The sequence below is a fragment of the Entelurus aequoreus genome, linkage group LG08 (genome assembly GCF_033978785.1).
Source record: "Entelurus aequoreus isolate RoL-2023_Sb linkage group LG08, RoL_Eaeq_v1.1, whole genome shotgun sequence".
Lineage (NCBI taxonomy): Eukaryota > Metazoa > Chordata > Actinopteri > Syngnathiformes > Syngnathidae > Entelurus > Entelurus aequoreus.
The window spans coordinates 11308007-11334544 of NC_084738.1; the positions used below are offsets into that span (position 1 = coordinate 11308007).

At 35.5% G+C, this 26538-nt stretch overlaps 1 protein-coding gene across 2 annotated transcripts in view; it reads right to left on the reverse strand.

Moving 5' to 3' along the window:
- The window catches only part of LOC133655403 (adenosine kinase-like), a 359572-nt gene that overhangs the window by 49060 nt on the left and 283974 nt on the right, over nt 1–26538 (reverse strand). For both annotated transcript variants that reach the window (XM_062055528.1, XM_062055529.1), the window contains exons 8-9: nt 16309–16344; nt 7273–7387 (exon numbers count right to left, since the gene is read on the reverse strand). In XM_062055528.1, the coding sequence (XP_061911512.1) occupies nt 7273–7387; nt 16309–16344 (151 nt within the window). The remainder of the gene's footprint in view (nt 1–7272; nt 7388–16308; nt 16345–26538) is intronic.

Sequence of the window (26538 nt, forward strand, 5' to 3'; positions counted from 1 at the left end):
AGCCATCCTTAAGTTTCAATGCCCTTTTCTGAGCGGCACTCGGCTTTTGTTTATTTTTGGTTTAAGCATTAGACACCTTTTTACCTGCACACTGCCTCCCGTGTTCCCGACATCTACAAAGCAATTAGCTACCTGCTGCCACCTACACTGCAAAAAGTCAGTGTTGAAAAACAATTAAAAAAAATAAAAAAATTAGGGGTATTTTACTTGAACTAAGCAAAATTATCTGCCAATAAAACAAGAAAATTCGGCTTGTCAAGACTTTCCAAAACAAGTACAATTAGCTAACCTCAATGAACCCAAAAATACCTTAAAATAAGTATATTCTCACTAATAACAACCAAGCATGCATCACTATAGCCCTTGTCTCAAAGTAGGTGTACTGTCACCACCTGTCACATCACCCCCCGACTTATTTTGACTTTTTTTTTGCTGTTTTCCTGTGTGTAGTGTTTTAGTTCTTGTCTTCCGCTCCTGTTTTGGTGTTGATTGTCGTGTACAGATGTAGTTTGTGGACGCCGTCTGCTCCCCGCGCTGTAAGTCTTTGCTGTCGTCCAGCATTCTGTTTTTGTTTACTTTGCAGCTAGTCCAGTTTTAGTTGGTTTTGCATAGCCATCCTTAAGTTTCAATGCCCTTTTCTGAGCGGCACTCGGCTTTTGTTTATTTTTGGTTTAAGCATTAGACACCTTTTTACCTGCACACTGCCTCCCGTGTTCCCGACATCTACAAAGCAATTAGCTACCTGCTGCCACCTACACTGCAAAAAGTCAGTGTTGAAAAACAATTTTTTTAAAAATAAAAAAAATTAGGGGTATTTTACTTGAACTAAGCAAAATTATCTGCCAATAAAACAAGAAAATTCGGCTTGTCAAGACTTTCCAAAACAAGTAAAATTAGCTAACCTCAATGAACCCAAAAATACCTTAAAATAAGTATATTCTCACTAATAACAACCAAGCATGCATCACTATAGCCCTTGTCTCAAAGTAGGTGTACTGTCACCACCCGTCACATCACCCCCTGACTTATTTTGACTTTTTTTTGCTGTTTTCCTGTGTGTAGTGTTTTAGTTCTTGTCTTGCGCTCCTGTTTTGGTGTTGATTGTCGTGTACAGATGTAGTTTGTGGACGCCGTCTGCTCCCCGCGCTGTAAGTCTTTGCTGTCGTCCAGCATTCTGTTTTTGTTTACTTTGCAGCTAGTCCAGTTTTAGTTGGTTTTGCATAGCCATCCTTAAGTTTCAATGCCCTTTTCTGAGCGGCACTCTTCTTTTGTTTATTTTTGGTTTAAGCATTAGACACCTTTTTACCTGCACACTGCCTCCCGTGTTCCCGACATCTACAAAGCAATTAGCTACCTGCTGCCACCTACACTGCAAAAAGTCAGTGTTGAAAAACAATTAAAAAAAAAATAAATTAGGGGTATTTTACTTGAACTAAGCAAAATTATCTGCCAATAAAACAAGAAAATTCGGCTTGTCAAGACTTTCCAAAACAAGTAAAATTAGCTAACCTCAATGAACCCAAAAATACCTTAAAATAAGTATATTCTCACTAATAACAAGTGCACTTTTCTTGCTAGAAAAAAAAAAGAGACCTTTTTGCTCAATATGTTGAAAAATATTCTTATATTAAGTAAATGCTAGTGCCATTATCTTGACATAATGATATGCGCTCGGCATCATGATTGAAATTATTACTTTAAAAAAGTAGTTTCATACTTGTGAGTGTTGATGACACATCTTTACAACAGTTGATATTCTAGTTTCAAGCATGTTTTACTCAAAATAGGTCATCAAATCTCAGCGACAAGCTGCAATATCTTACTGAGATAATTTAGGACCAAAACACTTAAAACAAGTAAAACACTCTAACATAAAATCTGCTTAGTGAGAAGAATGATCTTATCAGACAGAAAATAAGCAAATATCACCCTTATTTGAGATATTTAATCTTACTTAGATTTCAGTTTTTGCAGTGTACTGATATGCCGAGCTCTAGACAGCACAGACACTCAACAACGGCACATTATTTGCGGATTATAATTACCGGTTTGCTTAAAATGTTTTTAACACAAGTAAGTGAAATGACGTAATGTCCCACGGCACACCAAACAATATCTCACGGTACACTAGTGTGGTTGAAAAACACTGATGTAGACCACGAGGAAGTGTTTTACATTTAGAAAAAAAAAAAGATTCCTTCAATGCGCCTTATAATCCGGTGCGCCTTATATATGAGAAAAGATGGAAAATAGACAGTTCATCGGCAGTGCGCCTTATAATCCGGTGCGCCTTATATATGAGAAAAGATGGAAAATAGACAGTTCATCGGCAGTGCGCCTTATAATCCGGTGCGCCCTATGGTCCGGAAGACACAAAATAAAAATAAAACGGCTACCACTACGTATTGAAAGTACAGTAAAAAAGGAGTCCCAACCCCTGCAGGACAAAAAGGGGATGGTCTCGTGAACACGATTACGGCCGCTTTAACCTTTACTTTATCCTCTCAAAAAGGCTTAACCGAAAAGGGCAGACGGACCGTAAAAAAGCAAATACGGTGGTTAAAAAGTAGAATAAAAGACATGCCGAGCGAGTGCCGTGCTAACAGTGCTAACGTCTCCTGGGCGGGGGGGGGGGGGGGGGGGGGGGGTTGGTGTGTGATATGATGGCGTCTTCACCTGAGGCCATCTTTGCGTGTGCACCACACCTCTAAAAACGCCATTTGAAGCGAGCACCTGTGCTAACGGAGGACCTCCGATTAGCCGCACCTTTCTGCTAAAATGAGGTTTAGGGGGCAGCGTGTAGGAGTTGTGCATCCTGGAGCGTGTCCAAGATCATTTTAGAAGTACTCCACAAATCAATGCCCGCCCTCCCCTTTTCCAACTACACGTCTTTTAGGACTGAATGTAGAGCTCCTTTTTTTTTTTTTTTTTTGACATCTGGTGTCAATACTGGAGGTTCACTACTTCAAAGCAAAACGGCCTGATAGCATTTGGCTCTTCTTGTCAGCATTCTGCCGTCTATTTGAGGCCGCATTGTGCTGCTCTCCAGATACGTGCTTTCAAGTGAAGGCTCCACATGTCTGAAGAGGCGATGGCATGTCTCGGGCCAAAATAAAACCTAGTACGAGGACAAATTGGAAGTGAAGACGGAGGAAAACGGGGAGAGGTACCCCGCCTGTTTGTCCACTCTTGAAAAGAATCTTTGGAATTTGATCCATAAAAGCCAGCCAAAAAATGTTGAGCCATCATTTTTCCTGGCTTTTTTTTTTTTTTTTTTGTATTTGCATTGTTCGAGGTGACGGTTATGATTAATAACCGGCGGGAGGAGCGATCGCTTTTTTTTTGCTCGCTTCATGCAGTTTGAGCGTCTATTAGGGCTGTACCCTTAAAACGATACCGATACCAACTGAGTACACTGCAAAAACTGAAATCTAAGTAAGATTAAATATCTCAAATAAGGGTGATATTTGCTTATTTTCTATCTAATAAGATCATTCTTCTCACTAAGCAGATTTGATGTTAGAGTGTTTTACTTGTTTTAAGTGTTTTGGTCCTAAATGATCTCAGTAAGATATTACAGCTTGTTGCTGAGATTTGATGACCTACACCACCGTTCAAAAGTTTGGGGTCACCCAAACAATTTTGTGGACTAGCCTTCATTTCTAAGAACAAGAATAGACTGTCGAGTTTCAGATGAAAGTTCTCTTTTTCTGGCCATTTTGAGCGTTGAATTGACCCCACAAATGTGATGCTCCAGAAACTCAATCTGCTCAAAGGAAGGTCAGTTTTGTAGCTTCTGTAACGAGCTAAACTGTTTTCAGATGTGTGAACATGATTGCACAAGGGTTTTCTAATCATCAATTAACCTTCTGAGCCAATGAGCAAACACATTGTACCATTAGAACACTGGAGTGATAGTTGCTGGAAATGGGCCTCTATACACCTATGTAGATATTGCACCAAAAACCAGACATTTACAGCTAGAATAGTCATTTACCACATTAGCAATGTATAGAGTGTATTTCTTTAAAGTTAAGACTAGTTTAAAGTTATCTTCATTGAAAAGTACAGTGCTTTTCCTTCAAAAATAAGGACATTTCAATGTGACCCCAAACTTTTGAACGATAGTGTATATATGTATATATATATATATATATATATATATATATATATATATATATATATATATATATATATATATATATATATATATATATATATATATATATATATATATATATATACATATACATACATATATATATATAAATATACACTACCGTTCAAAAGTTTGGGGTCACCCAAACAATTTTGTGGAATAGCCTTCATTTCTAAGAACAAGAATAGACTGTCGAGTTTCAGATGAAAGTTCTCTTTTTCTGGCCATTTTGAGCATTTAATTGACCCCACAAATGTGATGCTCCAGAAACTCAATCTGCTCAAAGGAAGGTCAGTTTTGTAGCTTCTGTAAGGAGCTAAACTGTTTTCTGATGTTCAATATATCGAGTATATTCGATATATCGAGTATACTCGATATATTGAATATACTCGATATATCGAATATACTCGATATATTGAATATACTCGATATATTGAATATACTCGATATATCGAATATACTCGATATATTGAATATACTCGATATATGGAATATACTCGATATATTGAATATACTCGATATATGGAATATACTCGATATATGGAATATACTCGATATATCGAATATACTCGATATATCGAATATACTCGATATATATCGAATATACTCGATATATCGAATATACTCGATATATTGAATATACTTGATATATCGAATATACTCGATATATCGCGGGTTTGTCTCTGTGCGATATAGAAAATGACTATATCGTGATATTCGAGTATACGTTCTCACGCAGTTGCTTTTAGCTGTGGGCATTACACTGCAGGCGTTTCCCAGTCTTTCTTGTCTCTCCTTCTCACAGAGACATAAAACAAGCGCACCTTCTTACATACGTCACATACTGTCGCGCGTGCAACGTCGTACGCCCTCGCGGAGCAGAGAGGTAGCAGCATGGGTAACGTTAGCTGTGATGCTAGAAAGAAGGTGCAAACAAATGTGGTAACAAATGAAGGAAGAACAATTAATTCCCAAGAAAAACAGCAGGGGGTCCATCGTCCGGCGGTGGTTTGGCTTCAAGCGGGGAAGATGTCGAACAGACAACCGTAATATGTCAAGTATGCTACAAAAAGTAGCAGCACTGCTAATATGTAGCATCATTTGAAAAGTCACCCGCTGGAGAATAAGGAGTGCTTGAAACTCTGCATGTCAACATCTCCGTTCGGTGCCACACCCACAAAATGCCCAAGCAACCATTTCCACATCAACAGCGTATGAAAAAAATAGTCAACAACAGAAGGAGATAACGTCCGCAGTATCCTACCACATAGCGAAGGACATACACTATTTGATTTCCTAATATGCAGCTCATTTTTAGGGACCGAGGACCCTATTGTATTTCTAGCGTTTTATTATTATACCGCCGCCTCTTTAAGCTGTAATTTCACCCCCTTAACATGCTTCAAAACTCACCACACACACATCAGGACTGGCGAACATTGCGATCTAATCAAAAAACCAAACCCCAAAACTCAAAATTGCGCTCTAGCGCCCCCTAGGAAGAAAACACAGACAAAACTGCCAGTAACTCCCAAGTAGGAATGTCGTAGAGACCATCCATCCCATCCATTTTCTACCGCTTATTCCCTTCGGGGTCACGGGGGGCGCTGGAGCCTATCTCAGCTACAATCGGGCGGAAGGCGGTGTACACCCTGGACAAGTCGCCACCTCATCGCAGGGCCAACACAGATAAACAGACAACATTCACACTCACATTCACACACTTTTGTCCTCTGTGGTTAGGGTTAGGGTTATAAATTTTGATGTCTATTTTACTGTTTTAATTGGTTTTACCCTTTAAAATTGTTTTTAATCATATTTATTTTTTATATTGTCTCTGTATTGGTTTTCTATTCATTTATTCTTTGTTTTTATTCAGTCATTGGTGTAGCATAATATTGTTTTTAATATTATTTTTAATATCGTTTTTAATATTGTTTTTAATATTGTTTTTAACATGGCTGTGCAGCACTTTGGAAACATTCTTGTTGTGTAAATGTGCTATATAAATAAAGTGGATTGGATTGGATTAGGGCCAATTTAGTGTTGCCAATCAACCTATCCCCAGGTGCATGTCTTTGGAGGTGGGAGGAAGCCGGAGTACCCGGAGGGAACCCACGCAGTCACGGGGAGAACATGCAAACTCCACACAGAAAGATCCCGAGCCCGGGATTGAACTCACGACTACTCAGGACCTTCGTATTGTGAGGCAGACGCACTAACCCCTCTGCCACCGTGCTGCCTTGTCGTAGAGACATGAAACAAAAAAACAAATAAACAAAAACAAAAAGAAACATGAAACACAAACCTCTATGTAGGTCTCACTTAGGCCTATATTTCATAGACTGACAACCCCCAGCAAAAATCGACAGGAAGTTTGCAATTCCCCCTTCAAAACAAAAGTTGTGTTAAAAACAGTCACCTTTTTTCAAACATGATCTCCTCTGAGCGCGTTTGTCGTGTCGGCTTCAAATTAGCACAGGAGAGAGATTGAACCCTTCTGATTAAAAGTTGATGAAAGAGTTTTAATTACTGCTCCGGTTTGGATTTTATGAGCCCTCAAAGTCGGTCCCGTCCATCGCTGCTTGCAGCTTTAATTATTTGGCAGTTATTGAAATATCTTGTGTGACATCATGCACAAAAGTGCACTTTATTTGCTTTAAACTATTGTAGTGGCGTTCTGAACAAAAAAGTGCACTTTGATTTAGTGTTGTTTTTATTTTTAATCTTAGTGACATCATGCACAAAAGTGCACTAATAGCTTGTTTTAAAATGTCTGACAATCTTGCACGTTCCGTTTTGGAAATGACATGAATGTTTGTGCCACTGCTTAATAACTGTTTAATAAATACACTTTTGGTAAATTTCCCTCTCTGCATGAAAGTTTAAAATGAGCATATATTAATGCAGTATGAAGAAGAATGTTTTAATGTAGACACATAGAATCATCATACTGCTGTGATTCTATGCATCAAGTGTTCATTCAAGACTAAGGCAAAATATGAAGATATATATCGTGTATCGTGACATGGCCTAAAAATATGGAGATATTAATAAATGTTTCCTGGAAATCAGCTTGGCAGTTTAAAAATGACAAAAATAAAATGGCCTACCGGTGGTTGCGACAGTGTTGTCCTTGCCCTGGGTGAACACCACCATCCTGGGCCTGGTCGGGTTCTCCTTGTGCAGGTTCTGGGTCTTCCTCGCGATCTCGCCGATGTCGTCCGTCTGCAAACACGCGGCGTTATCAATCTAAGCGGGCCGAGCGGGGAGATGCAAGCAGATCGATAAGAGGCTCCACGATGCTTCCGCGGGAGGAAAATGATGGGTCACGTCGGGTTCCCTAAGTGGGGTGGAAATAAGTGCGTGAAGATTGCCCGGGCAACTCTCCGGAGTGCTCGCCTTTGATCAGACGCGGCTGTCAGTGCCGCTTTATTATTAACTCATCACGATGTACGGCGCTGTTACGGCCGCCCCGCGGCGGGGTGAGCGCCCGCGATTGAGGTTGCACTGGAATCGAGAGCAAATATCGCGGTCAAGGCGAGTAATCAAACAAGATAGACGCCGCAGAACTAACTCAATGAGCTTTTTACACCTCTAAACGCTTTCCAAATGTGCTTTAATCAGCCCTGAGAGGTCCACTGAGAACCCGGGCTGAGGGGAAAAAAATGGGTGTAACACTCTAAGTAAGTGCTAATGGCGAGGTTAATGCAGAGGCTGTTAGCAAGCCACGCTGCTAGGAGCAAGAGAGGAGGGGGGGGGGGAGCAATTTGTCACCGTGACTGGATACAACCACAAGCACTCCTCCAGACACTGAGTGCAAAACCACACTAGGCTTCAGCACATTGTCGCCCTTCGGTTTTATGTTCGCCGACATAAAAAAAGGTGCTCTACTCAGGTTTAAGGTGCTATGAGGCTCCAGGGGGCGCAGACCAAACAAGGCCAACAGGCATTTAGAGTCCACTTGTAGCTTTTTTTTGGTGAGGAAAAAAAAAGTGCATTCGGAAAGTATTTACATCGTTTCACCTTTTCCACATTTTGTTTTGTTCAAGCCTTATTCCAAAATGGAATAAACACATTTTTTCCCTCAAAATTCTAGACATAATACCCCATAATGACAATGTGAAAGGTTTATATTTCATTTTTTGCAAATGTATTTAAAATAAATAAACAAATGTGCATGTACACATTTTTTGTCCTCAAAATTCTACAGACAATACCCCAGAATGACAAAGTGAAAAGTTGATATTTTATTTTTTGCAAATTTATTCAAAATAAATAAACAAATGTACATGTACACATTTTTGTGTCCTTAAATCTACAGACAATACCCCAGAATGACAATGTGAAAAGTTGATATTTTATTTTTTGCAAATGTATTTAAAATAAATAAACAAATGTACATGTACACATTTTTTGTCCTCAAAATTCTACAGACAATACCCCAGAATGACAATGTGAAAACTTTTTTTTTTTGCTAATTTATTAAAAAAATAAAACAAATGTACATGTACACATTTTTTGTCCTCAAAATTCTACAGACAATACCCCAGAATGACAAAGTGAAAAGTTGATATTTTATTTTTTGCAAATTTATTTAAAATAAATCAACAAATGTACATGTACACATTTTTTGTCCTCAAAATTCTACAGACAATACCCCAGGATGACATTGTGAAAAGTTTTATTTTTATTTTTTGCAAATTTATTTAAAATAAATAAACAAATGTACATGCACACATTTTTTGTCCTCAAAATTCTTCAGACAACACCCCAGAATGACAATGTGAAAAGTTTATTTTTTATTTTTTGCAAATGTATTTAAAATAAATAAACAAATGTTATGTTATAAACTAATTTATTAAAAAAATAAAACAAATGTACATGTACACATTTTTTGTCCTTAAAATTCTACAGACAATACCCCAGAATGACAATGTGAAAAGTTTAAAATTTTTTTTTTGCAAATTTATTTAAAAAAATAAAACAAATGTACCTGTACACATTTTTTGTCCTCAAAATTCTACAGACAATACCCCAGAATGACAATGTGAAAACTTTATATTTCATTTTTTGCAAATGTATTTAAAATAAATAAACAAATGTGCATGCACACATTTTTTGTCCTCAAAATTCTACAGACAATACCCCAGAATGACAATGTGAAAAGTTTTTTTTTTATTTTTTGCAAATTTATTTAAAATAAATAAACAAATGTGCATGTACACATTTTTTGTCCTCAAAATTCTACAGACAATACCCCAGAATGACAATGTGAAAAGTTTATATTTTATTTTTTGCAAATGTATTTAAAATAAATAAACAAATGTACATGTACACAATTTTTGTCCTCAAAATTCTACAGATAATACCCCAGAATGACAATGTGAAAAGTTTATATTTTATTTTTTGCAAATGTATTTAAAATAAATAAACAAATGTACATGTACACAATTTTTGTCCTCAAAATTCTACAGACAATACCCCAGAATGACAATGTGAAATTATTTTTGTAATTTTTACAAATTTATTAAAAATAAAAAAATAAAACAATGTACTTGTACACATTTTTTTGTCCTCAAAATTCTACAGACAATACCCCAGAATGACAATGTGAAAAGTTTATATTTTATTTTTTGCAAATGTATTTAAAATAAATAAACAAATGTACATGTACACAATTTTTGTCCTCAAAATTCTACAGACAATACCCCAGAATGACAATTTGAAAAGTTTAAATTTTATTTTTTGCAAATGTATTTAAAATAAATAAGCAAATGTACATGTACACAATTTTTGTCCTCAAAATTCTACAGACAATACCCCAGAATGACAATGTGAAATTATTTTTGTAATTTTTACAAATTTATTAAAAATAAAAAAATAAAACAATGTACTTGTACACATTTTTTTGTCCTCAAAATTCTACAGACAATACCCCAGAATGACAATGTGAAAAGTTTTTTTTTAATTTTTTGCAAATGTATTTAAAATAAATAAACAAATGTGCATGTACACATTTTTTGTCCTCAAAATTCTACAGACAATACCCCAGAATGACAATGTGAAAAGTTGTTTTTTTAATTTTTTGCAAATTTATTACAAATAAAAAACTAAAAAAAATGTACATGTACACATTTTTTATCCTCAAAATTCTACAGACAATACGCCATAATGACAATGTGCAGAGTTAAAAAAAAGTCACATGTACATGAGTATTCACAGCCTTTGTATAAGACTTTGTTGATGCACCTTTGGCAGAAATTACAGCCTCAAGTCTTTCCGAATACGATGGCACAAGCTTGGCACACCTATCTTTGGGCAGTTTCACCCATTCCTCTTTGCACATTCCTCTCAAGCTCCGTCAGGATGGATGGAAAGTGTCGTTTTTTCTACAGAGACATCCTGGATGAAAACCAACGCTTCCCATCCATCTTGAGGCTGCAATTGCTGCCAAAGGGGGATTGTATTGAGGAAAGGCTGTGAATACTCATGTACATGTGATTTTTTCAAATTAATTTTTTTTTTAGAAAATTAGCAACATTAAAAAAAACAACCTCTCCATGTTGTCATTATGGGGTATTGTGTGTAGAATTTTGAGGACAAAAAATTATTTATTCCATTTTGGAATAAGGCTGTAACATACTAAAAGGTAGGAAAAAGTGAAGTGCTGCGAATACTTTACATATATGCACTGTGGTTTCCTGCCTAATAGGGTAGAGGAGAAAGTCGAATAAAAGTACATGTATGATTTATTGTGGCGATTTAGAAAATGCTGAACTAAACGCGGGACCACTTTAAACGAATAAAAAAGCTAACTGTTAATATTGCGAACAAACTTGGATTGATGTAAAAGCTCGTAGCAACCAGTCAATCAGGTAATTCAACTAAACGGGCAGCGGAATAAGTCCCGAAACAAGACATCAAAGTACATATATTACATGGTGATGTCATTGTTGGGAACAAGACACTGGCATTCTCTCATTTTATTAAAGTATGCAAAATATGACATGTCGGGTCGCAGCAAAGCAGAATTCCAACTATAATAATGACTACATTTTTGTTAGTTAAGAATTTAATAGGATATTTAGTAAACAGGAAGGGGCGCAAGTCATTGAAGTCATTCAACTAGTTTGTTGCCTAAACGGGTAGCGGAAGAAGTCGAAACAAGTAATAAAAGCACATTTATGATTTATTGTGGCAATTTAGCAAACACTAAGTCATTGAGGTTATTCAACTAGTCTGCTGCCTAAATGGGCAGCGGAAGAAGTCGAAACAAGTAATAAAAGCACATGTATGATTTATTGTGGCAATTTAGCAAACACTAAGTCATTGAGGTAATTCAACTAGTGTGTTGCCTAAACGGGTAGCGGAATAAGTCGAAACAAGTAATAAAAGCACATGTATGATTTTTTTGTGGCAATTTAGCAAACACTAAGTCATTGAGGTTATACAACTAGTGTGTTGCCTAAACGGGCCGCGGAAGAAGTCGAAACAATTAATAAAAGCACATGTATGATTTATTGTGGCAATTTAGCAAACGCTAAGTCATTGAGGTTATACAACTAGTTTGTTGCCTAAAAGGGTAGCGGAATAAGTCGAAACAAGTAATAAAAGCACATGTATGATTTTTTGTGGCAATTTAGCAAACGCTAAGTCATTGAGGTTATTCAACTAGTCTGCTGCCTAAACGGGCCGCGGAAGAAGTCGAAACAAGTAATAAAAGCACATGTAGGATTTATTGTAGAAATTTAGCAAACACTAAGTCATTGAGGTTATTCAAATAGTTTGTTGCCTAAACGGGCAGCGGAAGAAGTGGAAACAAGTAATAAAAGCACATGTATGATTTATTGTGGCAATTTAGCAAACGCTAAGTCATTGAGGTTATTCAAATAGTCTGCTGCCTAAACGGGCCGCGGAAGAAGTCGAAACAATTAATAAAAGCACGTGTATGATTTATTGTGGCAATTTAGCAAACACTAAGTCATTGAGGTAATTCAACTAGTTTGTTGCCTAAACGGGTAGCGGAAGAAGTCGAAACACGTAATAAAATCACATGTATGATTTATTGTGGCAATTTAGCAAACGCTAAGTCATTGAGGTAATTCAACTAGTCTGCTGCCTAAACGGACAGCGGAAGAAGTCAAAACAAGTAATAAAAGCACATGTATGATTTATTGTGGCAATTTAGCAAACACTAAGTCATTGAGGTTATTCAACTAGTGTGTTGCCTAAACGGGTAGCGGAATAAGTCGAAACAAGTAATAAAAGCACATGTATGATTTTTTTGTGGCAATTTAGCAAACACTAAGTCATTGAGGTAATTTAACTAGTTTGTTGCCTAAAAGGGTAGCGGAATAAGTCGAAACAAGTAATAAAAGCACATGTATGATTTTTTGTGGCAATTTAGCAAACGCTAAGTCATTGAGGTTGTTCAACTAGTCTGCTGCCTAAACGGGTAGCGGAAAAAGTCGAAACAAGTAATAAAAGCACAAGTATGATTTATTGTAGAAATTTAGCAAACACTAAGTCATTGAGGTAATTTAACTAGTTTGTTGCCTAAACGGGTAGCGGAAGAAGTCGAAACAAGTAATAACAGCACATGTATGATTTATTGTGGCAATTTAGCAAACGCTAAGTCATTGAGGTTATTCAAATAGTCTGCTGCCTAAACGGGCAGCGGAAGAAGTGGAAACAAGTAATAAAAGCACATGTATGATTTATTGTGGCAATTTAGCAAACGCTAAGTCATTGAGGTAATTCAACTAGTCTGCTGCCTAAACGGGCAGCGGAAGAAGTCGAAACAGGTAATAAAAGCACATGTAGGATTTATTGTGGAAATTTAGCAAACACAAAGTCATTGAGGTAATTCAACTAGATTGTTGCCTAAACGGGTAGCGGAAGAAGTCGAAAGAAGTAATAAAAGCACATGTATGATTTATTGTGGCAATTTAGCAAACGCTAAGTCATTGAGGTTATTAAAATAGTCTGCTGCCTAAACGGGCAGCGGAAGAAGTGGAAACAAGTAATAAAAGCACATGTATGATTTATTATGGCAATTTAGCAAACACTAAGTAATTGAGGTAATTCAACTAGTTTGTTGCCTAAACGGGTAGCGGAAGAAGTTGAAACAAGTAATAACAGCACATGTATGATTTATTGGAGCAATTTAGCAAACACTAAGTCATTGAGGTAATTCAACTAGTTTGTTGCCTAAACGGGTAGCGGAAGAAGTCGAAACAAGTAATAAAAGCACATGTAGGATTTATTGTAGAAATTTAGCAAACGCTAAGTCATTGAGGTTATTCAACTAGTCTGCTGCCTAAACGGGCCGCGGAAGAAGTCGAAACAATTAATAAAAGCACATGTATGATTTATTGTGGCAATTTAGCAAACACTAAGTCATTGAGGTTATTCAAATAGTTTGTTGCCTAAACGGGTAGCGGAAGAAGTCGAAACAAGTAATAAAAGCACATATAGGATTTATTGTAGAAATTTAGCAAACACTAAGTCATTGAGGTTATACAACTAGTTTGTTGCCTAAAAGGGTAGCGGAATAAGTCGAAACAAGTAATAACAGCACCTGTAGGATTTATTGTAGCAATTTAGCAAACACTAAGTCCTTGAGGTAATTCAACTAGTTTGTTGCCTAAACGGGTAGCGGAAGAAGTCGAAACAAGTAATAAAAGCACATGTAGGATTTATTGTGGCAATTTAGCAAATGCTAAGTCATTGAGGTAATTCAACTAGTTTGTTGCCTAAACGGGTAACGGAAAAAGTCGAAACAAGTAATAAAAGCACAAGTATGATTTATTGTAGAAATTTAGCAAACACTAAGTCATTGAGGTAATTTAACTAGTTTGTTGCCTAAACGGGTAGCGGAAGAAGTCGAAACAAGTAATAACAGCACATGTAGGATTTATTGTGGCAATTTAGCAAACGCTAAGTCATTGAGGTTATTCAAATAGTTTGTTGCCTAAACGGGCAGCGGAATAAATCAAAACAAGACATCTAAATACATGTATTACATATCTATATACTTCTTAGGAACAAAGACTTGGTTTTTTTGGAAGTGCAAAAGTACACAAAACCTGTCATGATATGTCGGGTAGCAACTAAGCCAAATTCCAACAAGGCATTACGATAATTACGCCATTTTAATAGTTTAGAATTTGATTGAGTTCATAATTCGGGCAAAACGGGCAACAGAAAAAATCAAAACAAGACATCAAAGTACAAATATTACATGTCTACATTCTTTTTAAAAACAAGACTTTGTTTTGTTTTTGTTTTTTTTAAGATTAAAGTATACAAAATATATCATTACAAGTATGTAAAAATATTATAAAATATATACTACAAAACCCAAAACCAGTGAAGTTGGCACGTTGTGTAAATGGTAAATAAAAACAGAATACAATGATTTGCAAATCCTTTTCAACCTATATTCAATTAAATAGACGGCAAAGACAAGATATTTAATGTACGAATAGGTAAACTTCATTATTTTTTGCAAATATTAGCTCATTTGGAATTTGATGCCTGCAACATGTTTCAAAAAAGCTGGCACAAGTGGCAAAAAAAGACTGAGAAAGTTGAGGAATGCTCACCAAACACTTATTTGGAACATCCCACAGGTGAACAGGCTAATTGGGAACAGGTGGGTGCCATGATTGGGTATAAAAGCAGCTTCCATGAAATGCTCAGTCATTCACAAACAAGGATGGGGCGAGGGTCACCACTTTGTCAACAAACGCGTGAGCAAATTGCCCAACAGTTTAAGAACAACATTTCTCAACCAGCTATTGCAAGGAATTTAGGGATTTCACCATCTACGGTCCGTAAAATATTCAAAAGGTTCGGAGAATCTGGAGAAATCACTGCACGTAAGCCATGATATTACGGACCTTCGATCCCTCAGGCGGTACTGCGTCAAAAAGCGACATCAGTGTGTAAAGGATATCACCACATGGGCTCAGGAACACTTCAGAAAACCACTGTCAGTAACTACAGTTGGTCGCTACATCTGTAAGTGCAAGTTAAAACTCTACTATGCAAAGCCAAAGCCATGTATCAACAACACCCAGAAAGTTTCTCAGTTCGAACATTAAATATCTTGTCTTTGCAGTCCATTCAATTGAATATAAGTTGAAAATGATTTGCAAATCATTGTATTTTGTTTTTATTTACCATTTAGACAACGTGCCAACTTCACCGGTTTTGGGTTTTGTAAATAAAAGCTACAATATAATTAACAGTGATATAACCATAGCATTGTGGCTAATATAAACAGTGCACCTTTCTTTGTCTGTGATATTACGGCATTATTAGACATGTTGACCCGGCGATGTCAGAGCATCAATGATGAACAATTTTCCAGATCAATAACACATTTTCATGTGACTAAAGAACAATAATAATGCAATTTAGAAGTGTTGCAGTAAATGTCAAAGAACAAGCCCTCACACTATTGCCCTTTGTGTGTTGTCTGTTTTTTTTTTTTTTTACTCCCACGAGCCTCCATCAGTCCTTCACCTGTCCCCCCCCCCACCCCCCTCCTCCTCTTTCCTCCTCCAAAGTGCCATCAGAGCATTCCTATTCCGGTCACGTTGATCACAGCGTTAGCGATGCCGGATGACAATTATTCACACGTCGAAAGAGAGATCAGATACGAGAAAAAAAAAATAGTTTGACACGTAAGAGAGTGTGATGTCTAAAAATGAGTTTAATTTGCTTATTAGGGGCCTCTGGTGTGTGTTTTAAAAAATTACATATGCAAGGGTGGCAAGACGTGAAGCATCAGGGGGATAACAAGGAGGCAACCTGATGAGCTAAAGGCTCCAAAAGGACGTGTCGGCTTCCCGAGAGGCTTTTCAAAATTCAATAAATAACATCTGTAGGCGATGTCGGCTGTACACCCGGCAAGAGTGCGTCATAACACACACACACACACACACAGAGAGTGAAAAAGAGTGAGGGAGAGAGACGGCGCTGAACAAAGAAACCATGACGACTGCCAGGTTGCCATGGCAACTGCATCCAGGCCCGCAGAGTATAATAGCACATCAATCACTGTCCGAAAAAGAACTTCATTATCAGCAAAAAATAAAATAAGAAAGATGTGTTTGTAGCAGGAGAGGCTAACTCACCTCAAAGCCCAGCTTTTTGCCAAACGCCGCCGCCTCCTGCAATTTAAAAAAAAAAGACAGCAGTTAATGACAAAGTGGCGAAGCACCTGAGGCATGCAGGTGGTATCGCCCCGATAGCAACATATTTCATCACACGGTGTATAAATAGTGCTAAGAGGCGAGGCCATTGAGTGTAATGCGTGACTCATTTGCTCGTCAGAGCGCTGTGGAATCATTTCCCCCTCGTAGACGTCGAAGGAAACAAAAATGGTCTGTTCCAGAGTTAAGCTGCGGCCATCTCAAGCAGGGAACATTTTCAGTAAATATTACTGAAGTGCCTTACGAATGCAGAAAGAGGTTGACCATTGTGATAAGTGAAATCCCAATAGGACTCAGTAAGTTTCAGTATATTGGCAAATGTATTGATTTTTATGTGCGGTTTTCACGTAAATACCAGAAATTATTATTATAAAATAATAATTGCACTATTTAGAATTTAATTTGACAAAAATAATGGTTTAAGCCCTTGTCTAATATATTTTTTTAAAACATTTATTATTTAAATACAATTTCTATCAAATTTACATTTTTACCTTTTTAAAATATATATTTTTTTATTAGTGCAATTTTCTTTTAACTCCAGGGGTGCAGACCCAACAAGGCCAACAGGCATTTAGAGTCCACCTGTAGCTTTTTTTGGTGAAAAAAAAAGAAGAAAAAAGGGGCATCAAACAAGGTCATTCAACGACAGCGCATCCGTTTCACTTTTTCCACATTTTGTTATGTTAAAGCGTTATTCCAAAGTGGAATAAACACATTTTTTTCCTCAAAATTCTAGACACAATACCCCATAATGACAATGTGAATTTTTTATTTTTGCAAATTTATTAAAACTAAAAAACTAAAATAAATGTACATGTACATAAGTATTCACAGCCTATGTATAATAATTTGTTGATGCACCTTTGGCAGAAACTACAGCCTCAAATCTTTTTGAACAAGTGAAATCTCAATAGGACTCAGTAGTAAGTTTAAGTATATTGGCAAATGTATTGATTTTTATGTGCGGTTTTCACATAAATACCAGAAATTATTATTATAAAATAATAATTGCACTATTTAGAATTTAATTCGACAATAATAATAGCTTAAGCCCTTTTCTAATATTTTTTCAAATTATTATTATTTTTTTAACATATATTATTTATATACAATTTCTATCAAATTTACATTTTTACCTTTTTAAAATATATATTTTTTTATTAGTGCAATTTTCTTTTAACTCCAGGGGTGCAGACCCAACAAGGCCAACAGGCATTTAGAGTCCACCTGTAGCTTTTTTTGGTGAAAAAAGAAAAAGAAAAAGAAAAAAGGGGCATCAAACAAGGTCATTCAACGACAGTGCATCCGTTTCACTTTTTCCACATTTTGTTATGTTAAAGCCTTATTCCAAAGTGGAATAAACACATTTTTTCCCCTCAAAATTCTAGACACAATACCCCATAATGACAATGTGAATTTTTAATTTTTGCAAATTTATTAAAAATAAAAAACTAAAATAAATGTACATGTACATAAGTATTCACAGCCTATGTATAATAATTTGTTGATGCACCTTTGGCAGAAACTACAGCCTCAAATCTTTTTGAACAAGTGAAATCCCAATAGGACTCAGTAGTAACTTTAAGTATATTGGCAAATGTATTGATTTTTATGTGCGGTTTTCACATAAATACCAGAAATTATTATTATAAAATAATAATTGCACTATTTAGAATTTAATTTGACAATAATAATAGCTTAAGCCCTTTTCTAATATTTTTTCTAATTATTATTATTTTTTTAACATATATTATTTATATACAATTTCTATCAAATTTACATTTTTACCTTTTTAAAATATATATTTTTTTATTAGTGCAATTTTCTTTTAACTCCAGGGGTGCAGACCCAACAAGGCCAACAGGCATTTAGAGTCCACCTGTAGCTTTTTTTGGTGAAAAAAGAAAAGAAAAAAGGGGCATCAAACAAGGTCATTCAACGACAGTGCATCCGTTTGACTTTTTCCACATTTTGTTATGTTAAAGCCTTATTCCAAAGTGGAATAAACACATTTGTTTCCTCAAAATTCTAGACACAATACCCCATAATGACAATGTGAATTTTTTATTTTTGCAAATTTATTAAAAATAAAAAACTAAAATAAATGTACATGTACATAAGTATTCACAGCCTATGTATAATAATTTGTTGATGCACCTTTGGCAGAAACTACAGCCTCAAATCTTTTTGAATAAGTGAAATCCCAATAGGACTCAGTAGTAAGTTTAAGTATATTGGCAAATGTATTGATTTTTATGTGCGGTTTTCACATAAATACCAGAAATTATTATTATAAAATAATAATTGCACTATTTAGAATTTAATTTGACAATAATAATAGCTTAAGCCCTTTTCTAATATTTTTTCTAATTATTATTTTTTTAACATTTATTATTTATATACAATTTCTATCAAATTTACATTTTTACCTTTTTAAAATATATATTTTTTTTATTAGTGCAATTTTCTTTTAACTCCAGGGGTGCAGACCCAACAAGGCCAACAGGCATTTAGAGTCCACCTATAGCTTTTTTTGGTGAAAAAAAAAAGAAAAAAGGGGCATCAAACAAGGTCATTCAACGACAGTGCATCCGTTTCACTTTTTCCACATTTTGTTATGTTAAAGCCTTATTCCAAAATGAAATAAACAAATGTTTTCCCCTCAAAATTCTAGACACAATACCCCATAATGACTACGTGAAATTTTAATTTTTGCAAATTTATTAAAAATAAAAAACTAAAATAAATGTACATGTACATAAGTATTCACAGCCTTTGTATAATAATTTGTTGATGCACCTTTGGCAGCAATTACAGCCTCAAATGTTTTAGAATAAGTGAAATCACAATAGGACTCAGTAGGAGGTTTCAGTATATTGGCAAATGTATTGATTTTTATGTGCGGTTTCCAAATAAATGCCATAAATTATTATTATAATAAAACAATAATAATGGCACAATTTAGAATTTAATTTGACAAAAATAATAGCCTAAGCCCTTGTCTAATATTTTTTCTAATTATTTTTTTTCTAACATTTATTATTTAAATAAAAATTGTATCAAATTGACATGTTTTCCTTTTTAAAATATATATTTTTTATTACTGCAATTTTCTTTTTACTTCAGGGGTGCAGACCAAACAAAGCCAACAGGCATTTAGAGTCCACCTGTAGCTTTTTTTTGGTGAAAAAATGACAGTGCATCCATTTCACTTTTTCCACATTTTGTTATGTTAAAGCCTTATTCCAAAATGGACAAAACACATGTTTTCCCTCAAAATTCTAGACACAATACCTCATAATGACAATGTGAAATTTTTATTTTTGCAAATTTATCAAAAATAAAAATTACAGCAATTACAGCCTCAAGTCTTTTAGAATAAGTGAAATCACAATAGGACTCAGTAGGAGGTTTCAGTATATTGGCAAATGTATACACTTTTTGTGCAGATTTCAAATAAATACCATACATTATTATTATAATAAAATAATATCAATGGCACTATTTAGAATTTAATTTGACGAAAATTTAACAGCTTAAGCCCTTGTCTAATATTGTCTCTAATGATTATTTTTTTAACATTTATTATTTAAATACAATTTCTATCATATTTACATTTTTACCTTTTTAATATATATATATATATACATATATATATATATATATATATTATTAGTGCAATTTTCTCTTTACCATTTACCAACATTTTTTTGGGTTAATAATCCTATTTGACCCTCTGGGACATACATAATGTAATAGCAGTTAAAAACTGCCAGGACCAAAAAGCCTACAGGGATTAAGAGTATCTAAAAATATTTTTGATTCATATTTTTCCTTCTACTTTTCTTTCCTTAAATCTCACGATCGATTTCAGTTCTAAATTAAAATAGCGAAGATGTCACATTTTTTAAAATTTATTTTAACCATTTGAGTGCCCATTTGGTCTAAATATGTAAAAAAATTTATTTCAGATTTTTTTTTATATAAAATGAGTTACCATCCATATAGCAAATGTAGCCGGGTGCGAAAAATATTAATCCAATCCAATTTTTGGAATGACTTTTTGTCCCGGCGCTACTTAAGTGGTCTCAAATAGTTCCCCTGTATATCGTTTGAATCTGAAATAATTAATAACAATAATACATTTTAAAAACATATTCAAAAGAAAAAAATAATTCCATTTAGAGCAGCGGTGTCAAACTTGTTTTCATTGAGGGCCACATCACAGTTATGGTTGCCCTCAGAGGGCCGCTTTTAACAACGAGTGGGTTAACCCTAACCCTAACCTGCTAACCCATATATGAATGTACATGTATACATATATATTACATTAACAATATATTTTTTTACATAAGCTGCAAAAAAACATTTAAATTTTACTTTAAAAACTGGCAACTCAGCCACCAGAATTTTACAGTAAAAGCAGTGGGTTTTTTACAGCATATAAAAAATAATAATTAATGAAATGGAAAAACAATACCACTGTTTTTAGCGATAAAATTCAAGCAAAAGAACTGCCAGTTTTTTTGTGTTTTTTTTTACCGCAAAGTCTTGTTTTATTGTTTTTTTTGGTTTGTGTTTTAGTGTCTTACTGTATATGGAAAAAACAGTACCAAAACTCAGTCGGCGGAATTTAACAGTAAAATCTATTGTCAATTTTACAGTCTACAATTTGATTGATAATTTGTTTTGGAATCATAAGTCAAGCAGATATTTAAGTACAGTATTTATTTATATTAACAAAAAATATCTGTGGTATACATGATAATATACTATATTGATTTTGATAATATTGAATTTGAAAAGATATGCAATTGCATGCAGTACATGATTTTTAATGTCAAAAGGGACTGAACAAATATATTTAGTAAGAAAAGATTAAGCATTTTATTAACGCATATTATTTCCAGGCTTTCGCGGGCCACATTAAATAATGTGGCGGGCCAGATTTGGCCCACGAGTCTTGATTTTGACACCTGTGATTTAGCGTAACAACCAAAGTTATGGTCAAAAATACAACAAGTATTGACCTGAAATGACAAAAAGAGTCCGCCAATGTACTCTTACGGCGTGTACTTTAGTAGGGCTCAACACTTCAGTGGTATGTAGCAACTCTTGTTATTACCTCTGCCAGGTGAAACCTTTTGAGGAAAATGTCAAAAATGGAATAAGGAATGATTTATTCAACTTCAGGTACGATCCGGATCATCTTAACAATGCTATCTTACGTTTACGTTACAACCTTTAACTTCTGAGTGTATGCTATCCCCCTCGCCTCCACCCACAGAGACAAGAGGGTTCACTCCATTTCGCTATGGATAGTTCAAACAATTATGGGCACATTTTGATAAACATTTCCGGAAAATGGGACACAGAACAATGTGATTTAGGGGATGATCCGGATCAAAGCCTGGATTTTTTTATTATTTTTTTTTTTACTATTGGCCGGGTGGAGGTCTGTGCTCTTCAAGTACTTTTATAGTTTTGATACATTGAAAATGAATCAAAAATAAAAACACAAACATTAAGTAGCTCAAGCAGACAGTTTGTAAAATATGTTCAATTTATTTTCGATTGATTGTCTATTGAATGTTATTTGGGGTGGCGGGGGGGTTGTCTTGGGGGAGGTCAACATGGTGGCGCTCAAAGAGGAGGGGAGGAAATGACACAGAACAATAAGGTTAGTGCTCCCTGGAGGACAGTCTCAAAAGTAATATGTCAATCCATTGCTACACCACGCGTACACACACACACACACACACACACACACACACACACACACACACACACACACACACACACACACACACACACACACACACACACACACACACACACACACACACACACACACACACACACACACACACACACACACACACGCACACTCTAAGAAGTCAATAAATCGCTACAGTCAGTTTGATAAAGAGCAAAGGTCAGAGGTCGTCTTCTCCTCTCCGCCTTTTACTTCTTTTAAATCGAATTTGTCAGTATCGCATGAGCTTTTTTTTTTTTTTTTTGGAAACTCTCGCCTCTACTGCATGTAATGAAAGGGCCAGTGCTGCGGGGGCGCTGTTGAGCCTTGACCGCAGAAAGAATAAAAAGCAACAACAAATGAAAATACAAACAAAATAAAAGTCAATTAAAATACTATTTATACATGAATAAAAACCTAAAACAACAGAAAATTATACAAATTATAAAATAAAATAAATACCGTATTTTCGGACTATAAGTCGCGTTTTTTTTTCATAGTTTGGCCGGCGGTGCGACTTATACTCAGGAGCGACTTATGTGTGAAATTATTAACACATTACCGTAAAATATCAAATAATATTATTTAGCTCATTCACGTAAGAGACTAGACGTATAAGATTTCATGGGATTTAGCGATTAGGAGTGACAGATTGTTTGGTAAACGTATAGCATGTTCTATATGTTATAGTTATTTGAATGACTCTTACCATAATATGTTACGTTAACATACCAGGCACATTCTCAGTTGGTTATTTATGCCTCATATAACGTACACTTATTCAGCCTGTTGTTCACTATTCTTTATTTATTTTAAATTGCCTTTCAAATGTCTATTCTTGGTGTTGGCTTTTATCAAATACATTTCCCCCAAAAACTGCGACTTATACTCCAGTGCGACTTATATATATATTTTTTTCCCTTCTTTATTATGCATTTTCGGCCGGTGTGACTTATACTCCGAAAAATACGGTAATGAGATTTTTGACAGTTATAGTTTCTTCAAAATAGCCACCCTTTGCTCTGATTAGGGCTTTGCACACTCTCGGCATTCTCTCGATGAGCTTCAAGCACACCTGTGAAGTGAAAACCATTTCAGGTGACTACCTCTTGAAGCTCATCGAGAGAATGCCAAGAGTGTGCAAAGCAGTAATCGGAGCAAAGGGTGGCTATTTTGAAGAAACTACAATATACAACATGTTTTCAGTTATTTCACCTTTTTCACATGTGTTCATTCATAGTTTTGATGCCTTCAGTGACAATCTACAATGTAAATAGTCATGAAAACAAAGAAAACGCATTGAATGAGGATAAGGTGTACTGTAGGGGTGTCCAAACTTTTTGACTGGGGGGCCGCATTGGACTTAAAACATTTGTCCGGGGGCCGAAAGCCTGCATGCAAACTAACACACACACACACACACACACATATATAATGGATATATCATTAATAATAATAATTATTGGATATAAGGACGACCTCCTTAAGGTTTTTTAATCAAATCAGAAATATCAAGCAGCTAAAATGCACCAAACATGGCTAAGTGTGGAGAGAGTGTTTTGCATTTTACCCATCATCCCTTGTAATGGATTTAAATGGGTGTAACTTAGATTTTTTTTTGGTGTGTGTTGATTGGACATTTTTCATAATATTCACAGAGTTCAATGAGCAGGTTGGCGGATTTTTTTCCCCAGCACCATGACTAGGGAAGGTTGTTTGGATTGGGTCAAATGAATAAATGATGTGCTCATTGTCCCTGCAAGTACAATTAATGGTTGCGTATAGAGATGTCCGATAATGGCTTTTTTGCCGATATCCCGATATTGTCCAACTCTTAATTACAGATTCCGATATCAACCGATACTGATATATGTTGTGATGCCCCGCTGGATGCATTAAACAATGTAACAAGGTTTTCCAAAATAAATCAACTCAAGTTATGGAAAAAAATGCCAACATGGCACTGCCATATTTATTATTGAAGTCACAAAGTGCATTATTTTTTTTTAACATGCCTCAAAACAGCAGCTTGGAATTTGGGACATGCTCTCCCTGAGGGAGCATGAGGAGGTTGAGGTGGGCGTGGTTGGGGGGGGCGGGTTTTGGTGGTAGCCGGGGTGCATATTGTAGCATCCCGGAAGAGTTAGTGCTGCAAGGGGTTCTGGGTATTTGTTCTGTTGTGTTTATGTTGTGTTACGGTGCGGATGTTCTCCCGAAATGTGTTTGTCATTCTTGTTTGGTGTGGGTTCACAGTGTGGCGCATATTTCTAACAGTGTTAAAGATGTTTATACGGCCACCCTCAGTGTGACCTGTATGGCTGTTGACCAATTATGCTTCGAACATACGTCCGTGTACACAGCGCCGTTTTAAAAAGTCATACATTTTACTTTTTGAAAACGATACCGATAATTTCCGATATCACATTTTAAAGCATTTATCGGCCGTCCGATATTATCGGACATCTCTAGTTGCGTATATTTCATTGGCCATCAGATGGCGAGGAAAAAGCATCTATTAGATCACTGGCTATTTGTATACACCTCTCTCGACCATATTGAACTTGTGCCGTCTCACGGGCCAAATTGAAAACACCGGCGGGCCACACTTGGCCCGCGGGCTGTAGTTTGGACACACCTGGTGTACTGTATATATATATATATTAGGGATGTCCGATAATGGCTTTTTGCCGATATCTGATATGCCGATATTGTCCAACTCTTTAATTACAGATATCGATATCAACCGATACCGATATCAACCGATATATACGGTCGTGGAATTAACACATTATTAAGCCTAATTTGGACAACCAGGTATGGTGAAGATAAGGTACTTTAAAAAAAAATGAATCAAATAAAATAAGATAAATAAATTAAAAACATTTTCTTGAATACAAAAGAAAGTAAAACAATATAAAAACAGTTACATAGAAACTAGTAATTAATGAAAATTTGCAAAATTAACTGTTAAAGGTTAGTATTATTAGTGGACCAGCAGCACGCACAATCATGTGTGCTTACGGACTGTATCCCTTGCAGACTGTATTGATATATATTGATATATAATGTAGGAACCAGAATATTAATAACAGAAAGAAACAACCCTTTTGTGTGAATGAGTGTGAATGGGGGAGGGAGGTTTTTGGGGTTGGTGCACTAATTGTAAGTGTATCTTGTGTTTTTTATGTGGATTTAATAAAAAAAAACAAAAAAAACCCCCAAAAAACCTGATACTGATAATAAAAAAACTGATACCGATAATTTCCGATATTACATTTTAACGCATTTATCGGCCGATAATATCGGCAGACCGATATTATCGGACATCTCTAATATATATATATATATATATATATATATATATATATATATATATATATATATATATATATATATATATATATGTCTTAATTAGATTATCCAAAAAATAGTGCTCGATACCGTGGTAGAGCGTAAAATCTCCTGAGGATTGAGGAAAACCCCTCATGAAACAGGCCTGTAGAGATGAAATAGTCTTGTGATTTTTTCCCCACACATACATATATATATATATATATATATATATATATATATATATATATATATATATATATATATATATATATATATATATATATATATATATATATATATATATATAAAATAAATGATTCCAAACATTAATAGCAACATCATCAGTAATAATCAGAATAATAGTGATTCATTGAACAACAACAATGCAAAAATAAACAACTCAACAATAAATAAATAGAAAATAGTTGTTGACTGGCGAAATGCTATTTGTAATATTTTGACCCTCTCATGTAGCCAAATAAGGTGACCATTAGGTTGTAGCAGATGAGCGTATAAAAATGCAAATATGAAGGCTACTCGGGGAAACATAAAGCTCACATAATAGGCCGCCATAAACACCATCTTTGTCTTAAGGAGCCCACAGCATCAACATTTAATGTCTTCCATTACAAGCTGTTTTACACGTCACATGTTTCCTCTCCCCCGACAGCTTCTCAACGACGCTCCGTGTGCTCGCGCAGCTGTCGCCGCAATAACGCCGGCGTCAAGTGACGACCGTGCCCGACAAACATGTAAAAAAAAAAAAAATCCCATAGCGGGTATGAGAAGAAGATGGAGGGGAGATGGTCATGTGACACAAACAAGGTAACGTTGCTATGAAGCCATCAGAATGTGTGAGATGCTGCTGCTGTCACAGGCTTAAACAGTCCAAGGGATATTTTTAGCAAAGCTTAAGCTAATAATCCGCAGCCCCGCACATTCACAGGGGCGCCTGTCCACAATTTCACGCCGAGAGGAAACGCTCGCTTTTTTAAAACGCCGAAGCAGCTGATTGATGACTATTTCGTAAACACGACAGTGGATTGGATGTGATCTGTCCA